At 39.7% G+C, this 12,179-nt stretch overlaps 1 protein-coding gene across 1 annotated transcript; it reads left to right on the top strand.

The window, feature by feature from the left end:
* Window positions 1–3,026: 3,026 nt before the first annotated feature.
* Window positions 3,027–9,197, top strand: LOC106959746 (extracellular calcium-sensing receptor-like). The gene is made up of 10 exons (XM_015052501.1): window positions 3,027–3,415; window positions 3,499–3,802; window positions 4,668–4,754; window positions 4,840–4,947; window positions 5,064–5,230; window positions 5,321–5,798; window positions 5,893–6,123; window positions 6,204–6,327; window positions 8,162–8,634; window positions 8,724–9,197. Exons 1-10 carry the CDS (start codon window positions 3,150–3,152, stop codon window positions 9,162–9,164), a joined length of 2,679 nt encoding a protein of 892 aa, XP_014907987.1. The 5' UTR covers window positions 3,027–3,149; the 3' UTR covers window positions 9,165–9,197.
* Window positions 9,198–12,179: the final 2,982 nt, after the last annotated feature.

A 12,179-nucleotide genomic window follows, 5' to 3' on the forward strand; every position in this document is an offset into this window, starting at 1 on the left:
ACATTATGGAAAATAATGAACTTTATCACAATATTCTAATTTTATGACCAGCACCTGTATATATGTTATAGGACAGGTGCTAATAAAAAGAATCAAAATACAATTGGCATATAGTGATATTTCTTACATGATGTTTAAACAAAATCAGTTTACGTTGGAGCACAATATGATCTTGATGAAACCTGCATCATACAAAGTTCACTCAATAACACAAAAGAAACACTTTTGTGTGTCTGTGCTCCTTGCCTCATTTTTATGTTGTTAGTTCTGTTGTTTCTCAGAGTTTCTCTGTTTCATTATTCATTCCCCTCTGCCCTCTGAGACAGCTCTGTGCCTTCTTCTCTCTGTCTGTATTGACATTCATCCTCTTTAGTCTATTGCTGTCACAGAAGTAAATAAGTTTCTAAACAACATCACGTTATGACATAAAATTTACACTGCACAAACATATGCTGTAAAAACATAATTGTCTCGTAAAACATCACATTGTGTAAGTGTGATAATTATGTCGTGTAAACACAGTTATTATGTTGTTCGAGTGTAACAATTTCATACACATGATGGCAGTAGTGTGCTTTTTAGTCCATGCATAATGAAGGCCTGAACAATGATGCATTTACACACTCAGGTTTTACTAACTGATCTGAATCACCCAACATTCATGAGCTGCATTTACATTAAAACATGGGATGAATGTGAGTTTAACTTTCTCCCCTGAGAGCACACGTTCCTTGAATCTTGCCTGGAAGTAAAGGACCCGATGTCTGCTAGCGCTCAGCGGTCTGTCTTACGGCGTGTCTTCATCTCGTGCCACACAGGGACGTATTAAGATTGCAGGCACACCCACACGCCAGAGGCAACACAACAGGCTGCATGTAATATTTTTGTTTGCTTCATGCTCTGAGGTGCTCTGTTGTGTAGCCTGAAGTGTTTATGTTGGTAATAATGATTTGTGAAACGCCCCAATTGCTTGCGTGTTACAACACAATTTGATATGATAAACGCATGAGCTATATTGTGAATGAAATGAAAATATATTAAATTGTGTAAGCGATGAAAGTAAATTTTAAATCCACGAGAACATAGGAAGTCCTTTCTAGTATTTGTTTTTGTGCTGTTTGGACAAAAATAATTTTACTGCAGGGATCTAAAAAAAAAATAATGATAAAGTAATCTTGAATCTTACAGTTTTTCTCGACTGCTTTGACCTACTTAAAGTACCTGGGATTCCACTCGGCTGTCATCACTACTATTTCAGCAGAGTATAAGACACCTCTTGGAAATGTGATAAGAATTTCTCGCTGGTTTGGCACATTTTCCTCACCCTTTTGCAAAACGGTTCACGCAGATTTCCATCACCTGCTCCTAACTTTTAGAAGCTGTCCAGATCATTATGAAGCCACTGAAGCAGCAGTTTGACACTCTGTCACACAAATATTCACTTATCTATTTGCAGGCCTTAAAAGGTGTCCGGTCTGTGTTCAGTATGGATCCAGACTGAGTACCAAACGTGGGGATTTTTTTTTTTTTTAACAATAACAGATTTTTAAAAATCTTATACTCTGATTTTATTTTGGTTCACATGTACAGAATCTCTTGTAACATTTACAGTTTTTCCGTTTTCAGTCAGCTTGAAAAAAAAAATGTCATGCAATCAAGAAAATTTGTATCAAAGTATTTCTGATACTGGATCCAATTCTTTGCAAGAAGCATAATTTGACACTGCCTATATAGAAAGCTGTAGTTTTTCCTGATTGCTTCGATGCAGCTGTGAAAGCAGTCAGGAAAAACTGAGCAAAAGTGTTGTCGCACCGCTTGATTTAATTACAGCAATCGAGTCTACCGACATCACATCTTGACAATTTGTTTGTTTAGCCGTGCAAAAGTTCAGATTACATGATCGTATGTTGTAGAAACGCTGGATGGTGGAAACCAAAATGTGGTTCAGTGGTAGTAGTTTAACAATTTATGCAACTAGGCTATTAAAGCTCATATATTTTACATTTCCCCTCAAACCTTATTTTTTCAGCTGTACTGTACTAAATGTATTCTACAATATAATTATTTTTTAATCAATTGCTTAGGTGCATTTCTCTGATCAGAATGAAAAAAAACAACAACTCATAACTGTTAGTTCAACCTCCACAATATTAAGTCATGAGCTCATCACCGTTGGAGGTTTTCATTTCTTCCAAAAAAATAACTTCAAATCCTTCTGGACATGCATCAGTTGCTTCCATACTATCCTCTCCCGTTTTATAACATCATAACTTAAGTATGTTGTTTCTAAACAATGATGTCAGGACTGACATTGACATGAATACTTGCATTTCTGTGAAAGATCTATCCGTTTTAAACAAGTGATTTGCTTTTTGTGCTAATTCTTTTGGGGGAAAAAAAAGCATTAGCTGTTGTGCAGTCAAGAGAGAAATGCACTGAAGCAACTGAGGAAAACTGGAACAGAGGTATGACAACTTTTATATCGAGTGCATCAGTCTTTTTAATTCAACAAATGTTATACGCTACGCTATTGTTGTACATACATGTTGTAGAAGTCAATTTAAATTTTGGAAAGTGATGCTTCCAGGAAGGATTAAAGTCTTCTAACATGATGGAAACTGTCTCTCTGTTTGTGCACTTGAAAGACAAAAAGTGGATCTAATGTAGTTTAACAGTCCCAGTGACACTTGTCTACTGTGTGCCTCAACGCATCAGTGCAGGATGAATTAACCTTACTCAAGCATAACTCTGCGTTATGACAGAGCTCATATCCTTCTCCCTGATGTTTCGGTGCCCGTTCCACCTCTTTGTTTTTGTCGTTGCCTGCTGTGAAACCAGGGATTATTTTCCACGGAACACAAGCCAAAAGGGAAATTAAATCTTTCTGAGAGTTTGATGCTGATGAAGGAAATGTTATATATATGCCAAAGGGCAGAATCTCTTACATGACACTAGAGGCTGGATAGTTAATCTGCTGCTTTATGAGGGCTGTGAAGACAAAGAACTCTGGAGGGTTTTTTTTTTTAAATCAGGCTGTAACGCTCCTCTAAACTCGTCTAGTCGGCTTTTGTGCTTTTCCATTCGTCGTTTCGCATCTGTTTTTGTACAGCCCATTGTGCAATCATTTGAAGAGGTTTTGATACAGTAGGATGAAGCTATTTTGGATGGTATCAGTTGTGGTCATTCCTACAAAAAGGAGAACTCGGTTTGTGTTTTTGAGTTTTGTTTTGAATCTGTTATTTCCTTGCAACTCCAGCCAAGACCTGAGCCTGCAATGTCGAATGATACCCAACACTATGCCTGTGCTGGAGAAAAAGGGGGACATCATTTTGGGGGGCCTCTTTTCCCTTCACGACATGGTAGAGGAGCAAAGTTTGCCTTTCACCTCCCAGCCTCCTAAAAGTAAATGCACCAGGTAAGACTTGTAATTGTAAATAGTAATCATCCTGATCAGAAAGTTTCTTCATGCAGCTTTATATCAACTCTTTCTCGAATCAGATTCAATTTCCGAACTTTCCGCTGGATGCAAACTATGATCTTTGCAATCGAAGAGATCAACAAGGAGGAGAAGCTTCTTCCGAACGTCACGGTGGGATACAAGATCTATGATTCATGCAGCACGCCGCATCAGGCGTTGAAGGCTGCCATGGAGCTAATGGGGGGTGAGAAGAGCTCAGAGGTCGGAGAAAAATCTCACAGGAGCAGCACTTGCAATGAAAGCGTGCCGCTGGTGATTGGAGACGGAGGCTCCACTCAGTCTCTTGTAGTGGCTCGCTTCCTTGGCGTCTTCACCGTGCCACAAGTAAATGCATATTGTACTGTGACTTTGAAAACAATTTATATTCAATGGGTTTTTTAAAAAAATATATCTTTTACTTTATTTCAACCACAAGCTTTCTTGTATACTTTTTGGTATTTTATGTGAAGGACCAACAGAAAAAGATAGAATCCAAACTTTTTGAAATGTTTGACAAATTGGAATCTGAAAACTGCAACGCGCAAACGCAGCAACCGGCAATTTTCTTGTCCCTTTTCGCAAGAAATGTTCTCACGGCTTGATGATTCCATCTTGTTTCATTGTGTGACTCGGGGCCATGCGGAGTTTCAGTTTTCTAGCAAACAAAGGGTTTTAGGTTCAAGCAGTTATGTTTGTTTCAGTGTATCCCGTAAAAAAAAAAAAAAAGATACAAATTTATCACATGGCCAAATGTGAAAAAACTTCTACAGCTGGTTTTGTACAGCCAAGCATTGTGCCGTTGTCATTTTCAGATGTTGGATTGACAAGTTTTTCTTTAGATTGGAAAAACTTGATATTGTTTCATAATCAAACCCCAACTAACACAGCTCCACCACTGTATTAGTTGGCCTTCGTGAATATGTTTGCTCTAATTTTCACAAAGCAACTTCTGAGGTTTTCATAGAAGAGTCACTGAGATTTACTGAATGATTAACTAAAAAGGGTTGTTTACTGCTGTAGATTTCATATGGGAAGGATGACATTAAAGTACAAATACATGATACACTTTTTACTTATTTCTTAAAGTGACAAAAAGATTAAATTAGTTTACTTCTATCCCACAATTTTAGCTATAATATGCACTACCATTGATACCTCTCCATTTCTAATTATAACTCCCCATTTATTCAAGGTTGTGATCATTTTACAGATCAGCTATTTCTCCAGCTGCGCCTGTCTGAGTGACAAAAAGCAGTTTCCTGCCTTCCTAAGGACCATGCCGAGTGACTTCTTCCAGGTTAGAAGAAACATTGAGCAGAAACAGAAAACTGTCACATAATTAAGTGATACGGTCTCTCACTTCAGCATTCCTCTATTCCCAGGTAGACGCTCTGGTTCAGCTCGTTAAGCATTTCAGCTGGACGTGGGTTGGTGTGATTGCAGGTGATGATGCCTATGGTCGTGGCGGGGCAAACATTTTCGCTAACGAGGTTTGTCGAACAGTTATGAATACAAGTATGAATATTTTCTTTTGCGAGCTAATGTTAAAATATAGCTCACTATGGATCTTCAGGGTTTTTTTTGTTTTGTTTTTTTCTTCTCCCAGGTCACAAAGTTGGGTGTTTGTGTTGCCTTTCATAGGATTATCCCTAAGAACAGACAGCAGGCGGAAATTTCATCCATCATTTCCGTCATCCGGCTGTCTGGGGCAAAGGTGATTCTCGTATTTGCTGTGGAACATGATGCGGCCACGTTGTTTGACGAAGTACAAAGGTGTGATGCTTTAGTTTTAGACTGCTGGAAACCAATCATACACAGACACCACACTATAAGTGCTTTTACTTTCATCCCTGTTACATACAGAAGTGAGCTCACTGGGATACAGTGGTTAGCCAGTGAAGCTTGGAGCACAGCATCTGTACTTTCCACCCCCGAAAAGTACCACCACATCCTCCAGGGCACAGTTGGCTTTGCCATTCAGCAGGCAAGCATTCCGGGATTGCGAGACTTTCTGCTTCGCTTGAATCCGTCAAGATCGGACGCCCGGACGGATCCCTTCCTTGTGTCCTTCTGGGAAGAGGTGTTTCATTGCACCCTGGGCGCTCAAACTGAAAGTCGGGAAAAGGAAGGTGAAAGTAAGCCTCCATGCTCTGGAGAGGAAGACCTTGGGAATGTGACGAATATCTATTCAGATGTGTCACAGCTGAGGATTTCCTACAACGTCTATAAAGCGGTGTATGCTGTCGCCTATGCTCTTAAGGCAATGAAAAGCTGTGTGAAAGGAGAAGGGCCTTTTTTCCAGAGGTCCTGCGCAGATCCAGATGTTATTCAGCCTTGGCAGGTACGACTGCATGCTTAAGTTACTCACTGCAGTTTAAGACGTCTCCATTCGCTTCTTCTACTCACACACACACGCACGCACCTTCTTTGTTTAGCTACTTCATTACCTAAAGCAAGTACGGTACTTGAATTCATTTGCAAGTGAAATTAAATTTGATGAGAATGGCGACCCCGCAGCCATGTATGATCTCGTTAACTGGCAGATGAATCCAAATGGGGAACTTAAGTTCATCAACATTGGCAAATTTGATGGCATGACCGGAGACATTAAACAAAAACTGTACATCCATGAAGACATCATTTTGTGGAATGGCAACCGAACCAGGGTAAAAATAAAAAGATGTGGAATTTGAAAACTGTTTTAGCAGAAACTAAGTTTATCTTGGGCTTGCCTTTTTTCCTGCAGGTTCCCTCATCAGTATGCAGCACTATTTGTCCTCCAGGCACACGGAAGGCAATGAGACCCAACTTTCCTGTTTGCTGCTATGACTGTGTGGCTTGTACAGCTGGGAAGATCAGCAATCTCTCTGGTGAGGCAAAATTATTCAGCAGGCCCATTGTGGTGAATCGTTTTATCTATTGCACAGGTGCATCTAAAATTAATTTATTAGTTCATTTGAAAAGTCAATCATATTATACACCTCACCCCGGTGTTAGGGGGAGGATTAGTAAATGGTCACACAGCGAGGAAAAGGGGTGGTGTGGTTTGCCCCATCAAACTGTTGTTTTCCAAAACCACACAAAAAACAAAAAACAAACAAAAAAAAAAGTTAATCAAAGTGCACACCTCTGGACCACACAGAGTTCAAAGCTTGTGAGGTCCAAATGACCCCGCCTCTTAAGACTGCATGATTTTGACAGTGAAGACTTACAGCGAATGAAAACCCTGAGTTCTGTTTCTCAGAGAGCTACATTTATTTTCAGATTCCCACCAAAGTATCAAGGACCACGCAAAGTATCAAGGACCACGCAAAGTATCAAGGACCAGGCAAAGTATCAAGGACCACGCAAAGTATCAAGGACTGTGTGAGACACAGTGTTCCCGTCCCTGAGTTGGGTTTTAACATCCAATGAGAACTTGCACATTATGTGCGAGACGTTTCCAGTAAGCCGAGCATCAAACTTTTCTAAGGATTTGTCCAGCCTTCCTGTGTGGGAGAACAGGTTGGGACTACGTTCTTTTGAGCCAAAACCACTAACTTCTCCACTCTGCCACACTCTAAATTTCTCTGATGATCTGGCCTGAGGTTTGACTACTGATGTCGAGACCAGTCTCAAAATATATGTAGCAATAAAATCCCCAGAAACCTTCTTCCGCTAGCTACATTTTTGCACTCTGTCCTGGCTGTCTGACATTGACTGCAAGGTCAGGGTACTTTTCCTTTTGAAGGCCTTTTTCATGGCATCCTCCCAACAAACTGTGAGCTTGACAAAGTGTGTATTGTCAGGGATCAGTCTGGTGACTGCTCCACTGCATACATCTGTAAATCTCCCTCAAACTCTACATCACCTTCTAAGTATTTTTTTCTTCTATGCTTTTCTTCTTTTACTCAGCTGTCCTTTGCCTACAACATTCTTTGAACAACCAGGTTCCTTAGATATGACCTTTAATATTTTATCCTTCTTGTTGAAAGTGTTATTGTGTAGGGCAACTGTCACGACTGCTGTCTTCCCCAGGATACGGCAGGGATGGCATAGCATTTCTAGAGTAAAACTGTTTATGTGTTTTGTTTTTTTTATGTAAAATACACATTTTCTGGGAAAGTTCTCAGAGTTTTCTGAGAAGTTTTTGGTTTTCATTTAATCAAGTGAAGTCAAATATATTTGTATAGCACATTTCAGCAACAAGGCAGTTCAAGGTTGCTTGTGAACCATAACAAATGGAACATTGACCAACATATTTGATTGGTGAGTTTAGTGATTTCAAAAATGATACTTGACAAAATGCATTGTTATTGGTCTTCAAATGATGTGTTTTGTGTGATGATGTCTTTGACTTTGAACTGCCTTGTTGCTGAAAAATGCTAATAATTTTGATCTATTGATTGATCAATCATTAAAACATCATACAGTCGTGAGTTATTAAACAGCCAACAAACATTGCATTTTGTCAAATGCCATTATCAAAGTCATAAAGCAAGTCCTCATCAAATATGTTGATTATTATTCCAATCAAAGGAATAATGATTTACATTAACAGAAAAAAACATTGAAAAAATAAATTATTGAATCTATACTTTTTGAAATAAGTTTCTAAAAGCAATTGACGTTTTAATGATATTCTGATTTAATGAGACCTGCACAAAGGTATAATGAAAAAGCTTTGGGTACCACAGCTAAGTCATTTTTTTATCTCTCCTCCAGACGCCATAGAGTGTGCGCAGTGCCCACCGGAGTTCTGGTCCAATGCTGAAAGGACCACCTGCATCCCCAAACGGGTGGAGTTCCTCTCCTTTAGAGACACCATGGGCATCACCCTGGTTGCCATTTCTTTCATCGGCTCGTTCAGCACCTGCATCGTGGTCCTGATATTTTTCTGCAAAAGAACCACACCCATCGTCAAAGCCAACAACTCGGCGCTGAGTTTCCTGTTGCTCTTCTCCTTGACGCTCTGCTTCTTGTGTTCTCTGACCTTTATTGGCCAGCCGTCCAAGTGGTCGTGCATGCTGCGCCACACAGCATTTGGGATCAGCTTTGTGCTCTGCATCTCCTGCGTCCTAGGGAAGACATTAGTGGTGCTGGTGGCCTTCAATGCAAAACTTCCAGGCAGCAATGTCATTAAATGGTTTGGCCCCTCACAGCAAAAAGCAATCATCGCTATTTGTACCATAACCCAGGTAAGGGTTTGGTGTTTTTTTAAATGAATAATCTGGAAAGACCTCTCAAAATGTTTGAATAAGACATCTGTGTTTTTTTTTTTTTGTAGGTTCTTATTTGTACCGTGTGGCTGCTCGTTGCGCCCCCTGCTCCACGCCAACTGATGCCGCGTGAGGAAGACTTTATCATTCTCTTATGTGACGAAGGCTCATACATTGCATTCGCTCTGGTGCTGAGCTACATCGGGCTCCTGGCAGTCCTCTGTCTTCTCTTGGCCTTCCTGGCCAGGAAGCTTCCCGACAGCTTCAACGAGGCCAGACTCATCACTTTCAGTATGCTGATTTTCTGTGCCGTTTGGATAGCGTTTATTCCCGCCTACATCAGCTCTCCGGGGAAGTACGCAACAGTCACAGAAGTGTTTGCAATCCTGGCCTCCAGTTATGGACTGCTGGGTTGCATCTTTGCCCCAAAGTGCTACATGATCCTGCTCAGGCCAGAAAAGAACACAAGGAAACACCTGATGTCCAAAGCTCCCTCTGGCAAATTTTAGATTTTTAAACATCTAGTTTCATCTCCTACCACAAAAGAACAAAAGAAAGAAAGAAAGAAAGAAAGGAAGAAATAAAGAAAGTGCTTGTGGGATATATTTTACCACCAGATGGTAGCAGTGAGCTATTAAGATCAATTTAATCTCTGGCTTAGAAAAATAAAACCAGGAATTTCCTTCCTTCTGTCTCACACCTTCCTTCCTACACACTCCCTACCTCTGCCGCCACCCACTCTAACAGCGCTGCAAGACTTCAGAAACAAAAGCAATGTCACACAAAGGAGACGAGATGAACCTCCACCTCCCGCCACCGTGAATGTAAATATGAAAGACGTCTCAGAGCTGAATCGCGCCAGGATTTGGCAGTCGTGTCATTGCTCAGTTCACAAAACAGAGGATGATGAGGCCCAAGGTTTCTGAGGCAACGCTGCGCAGAAATCCCAGCGTTGGCTGGTTAATTGAATCCTGATTCTCTAGAGGCTTTCCCATGAAAACATCCCGCCTGGCTATTAACAAACCAAATTGTGTGACATTTTGCTTCTTTTCCCAGCTGCATTAACACCAGCAGTGATTATCCCGGACTGATGGATGGGTTGTTGTTTCCCCAGACATGTTAATGTGGCTGAATATGACAGACAGAGAACATTACTGGTGTCCCAGGAATAGACAGGAGAAAAGATACAAGAAGATTTGTTTTTGTAATTGACATTGACTCACATCGAAGCGTCATTTAGAGGCATCTGTGCACTTTTTTCTTTGTCAAAAAATAATAATTTAGGAGCTTCGGATGGATTTTTGTTCATAGTGTTCATTGTTCATAGTCTGCAATGATTAGAAATGCTTATGAATGTAGCGATGTTTGTTTGATTTAATCTAGAGGACTGGAACACATGTCCTCCAAATGATGGTTAAATAATTAATGGAGTTTGAATGAGAAAATGTTTGGTAATTTCCTCAATGAGATGAAAGGATCGCGAGGTTGTGAACACGCAGAAAATAAATTTTCTTTTTCAGACCTTATTAAGAAGGAGAGAAGTGTGAAGATGATGATATGGGGGATGTAATACGAGAATGACTGGCTGTTGTGTATTCAAGCCTTATCTGTTAAGATATCTGGGATTGAGCGGAGGAGGAACAGCAGAGGTCTGTGCTGTCCAAGTATAAATGTCGAGAACTTTCAACCCTACAGAGATGGACGCTGGCATATGCTAAGCAAAGAGACACATACTTTAACAGTTTCAATGTAAAGAAGCAAAAAGGAGAGCTACTGCGACTCATTAAACATGAGCAGACATGTTAATAATATTAATGCGCTTTCTCCGCTAACACCTTTTAATGAGGTCAGAGCCATTACTTTAGCTTAATAGAATGCATTAAGGAAGATATTTGCTAGATTGTGAACCCTCTTTCATTTGCCACCGTTTACAGCCTGCCGCCGCTGACATCTACTTCACAATTATAATGTTTGAGGTTTTTTTTTTCCCTCCCACCTTATTTTGAAGTGTTTGCAAATAACACCAACAATTCAGACAAAATAAAAAAAACACAGAGGCAACACTTGGCATAATGCTTCTGTGTTCAGCTGAGAAGCAATATTTATTTTTTTTCTGTGCATTTATTTATTTTTTTTTTATTTGAGTTCTCACTGTCAGATGAAACGTGTAACTAAAGCCAAACAATCCTGGATATTGTTAACGTATCAGTCATAAACGTTAAACTTCACCCAGAAATTATATAGATGTGTAGATAAATATTTAATACAAGTCTGTATAATGTAACTTATATTTAATGTGTTTATCAAATTTTCAGTTTTAGCTAAATAAATTAAAATCTAGCGCTCAAGTTATGTGATTCATACCATTCCAATGTGTAAGCCACAAATTATAAAGATTTGTTTTTACACAGAATGACACATTTCAAGTGTTTATTCTTGGTAATCTTGATAACTATGACTCACTGCCGACGAAAACACAAAATTCAAATTCACAGAAGATTTGAAAATTCAGATCAGTAAAAGATTTTCAAAACAAAAGTGTTACATTAGGACCATGTTGTACACAATCATAAGATGCTAACTTTACAGTAGTCACTAAAACTCTCCACCAAAAAGAGAGAGCTTCATATCGATGGGAAGGTGAGTGGAAGGAAAAATTGTGGATTGAAAATGTAGCACTGAACAAGACCTGCAGCTCTGGACTGTTAAGAGCCATCACACACGATGCACATTAAAACATGGAATGCAACTTTTGCATTCTACAGCAGCAACATAGTCAAGTTAAGGGCAATGAATGACTGGACTGTCGCGCATGGGATCATGCACTCTGAAGTTCACGTATCGTGCTCAGTATTGGTACTTTATCAGCGAGAGCAGGTGCCAAGTTCTGTTATAAAATAAAATCAGCATCTGCATAAAACTCATGCGGATGTCACCAATTTGACTCTCGGAACTCAAGTAAAACTTGAGTTTCATTGCGTTCCAATGAAACTCGCGTCCCATACACAGTGGTTTATGTACGTCACCCAAACACAGAGACGGAGGCGGCAACTGATTCTGGTAATTTAACGAAAAAGAATGAAAAACAAAAACTTGCACAATGGCATGTACTTAAACTTTTTCCTATGAGGATTTGCTAAAAATTCGCCAAATGTTGTGAAAAGTAAACCAAATGTTAACAACCAACAAAAAGGTTTTTTCCAGCCCAACATGTTCAAACGAAGCACAATTGGTGACAGTGCTCACCCTCCATCTCTGAAAACATATAGATAATGACAGATTAGAAAATATATTTATTCAGTAAAAGACAACCAACATATCCACAGGAGATATTTTGAACAACTACACACCTGTAAACTCTCTCACATAAAAGAAGATGGTTAATCATAACAATAAAATCCCCCAGACAAGAAACTCTGATGATGCAGTGTTACTGTGAAAAACCTTGGCTCATGACATCCATTTGGACATTACTTTGATGCTCATCACCCACTCAGTCTGGCTGAAAAGAGACGCACAGAATA

The sequence above is a fragment of the Poecilia latipinna genome, unplaced genomic scaffold (assembly GCF_001443285.1).
Source record: "Poecilia latipinna isolate Pla-1442-1.1 unplaced genomic scaffold, P_latipinna-1.0 Scaffold1115, whole genome shotgun sequence".
Taxonomy (NCBI): domain Eukaryota; kingdom Metazoa; phylum Chordata; class Actinopteri; order Cyprinodontiformes; family Poeciliidae; genus Poecilia; species Poecilia latipinna.

Coding starts and splice junctions, on each gene's coding strand:
- LOC106959746 (XM_015052501.1), top strand. CDS start 3,150: ATGAAGCTATTTTGGATGGTATCAGTTGTGGTCATTCCTACAAAAAGG. Junction 3,416..3,498: donor CCTAAAAGTAAATGCACCAG/GTAAGACTTGTA, acceptor TTCTCGAATCAG/ATTCAATTTCCGAACTTTCC. Junction 6,328..8,161: donor GAAGATCAGCAATCTCTCTG/GTGAGGCAAAAT, acceptor TCTCTCCTCCAG/ACGCCATAGAGTGTGCGCAG.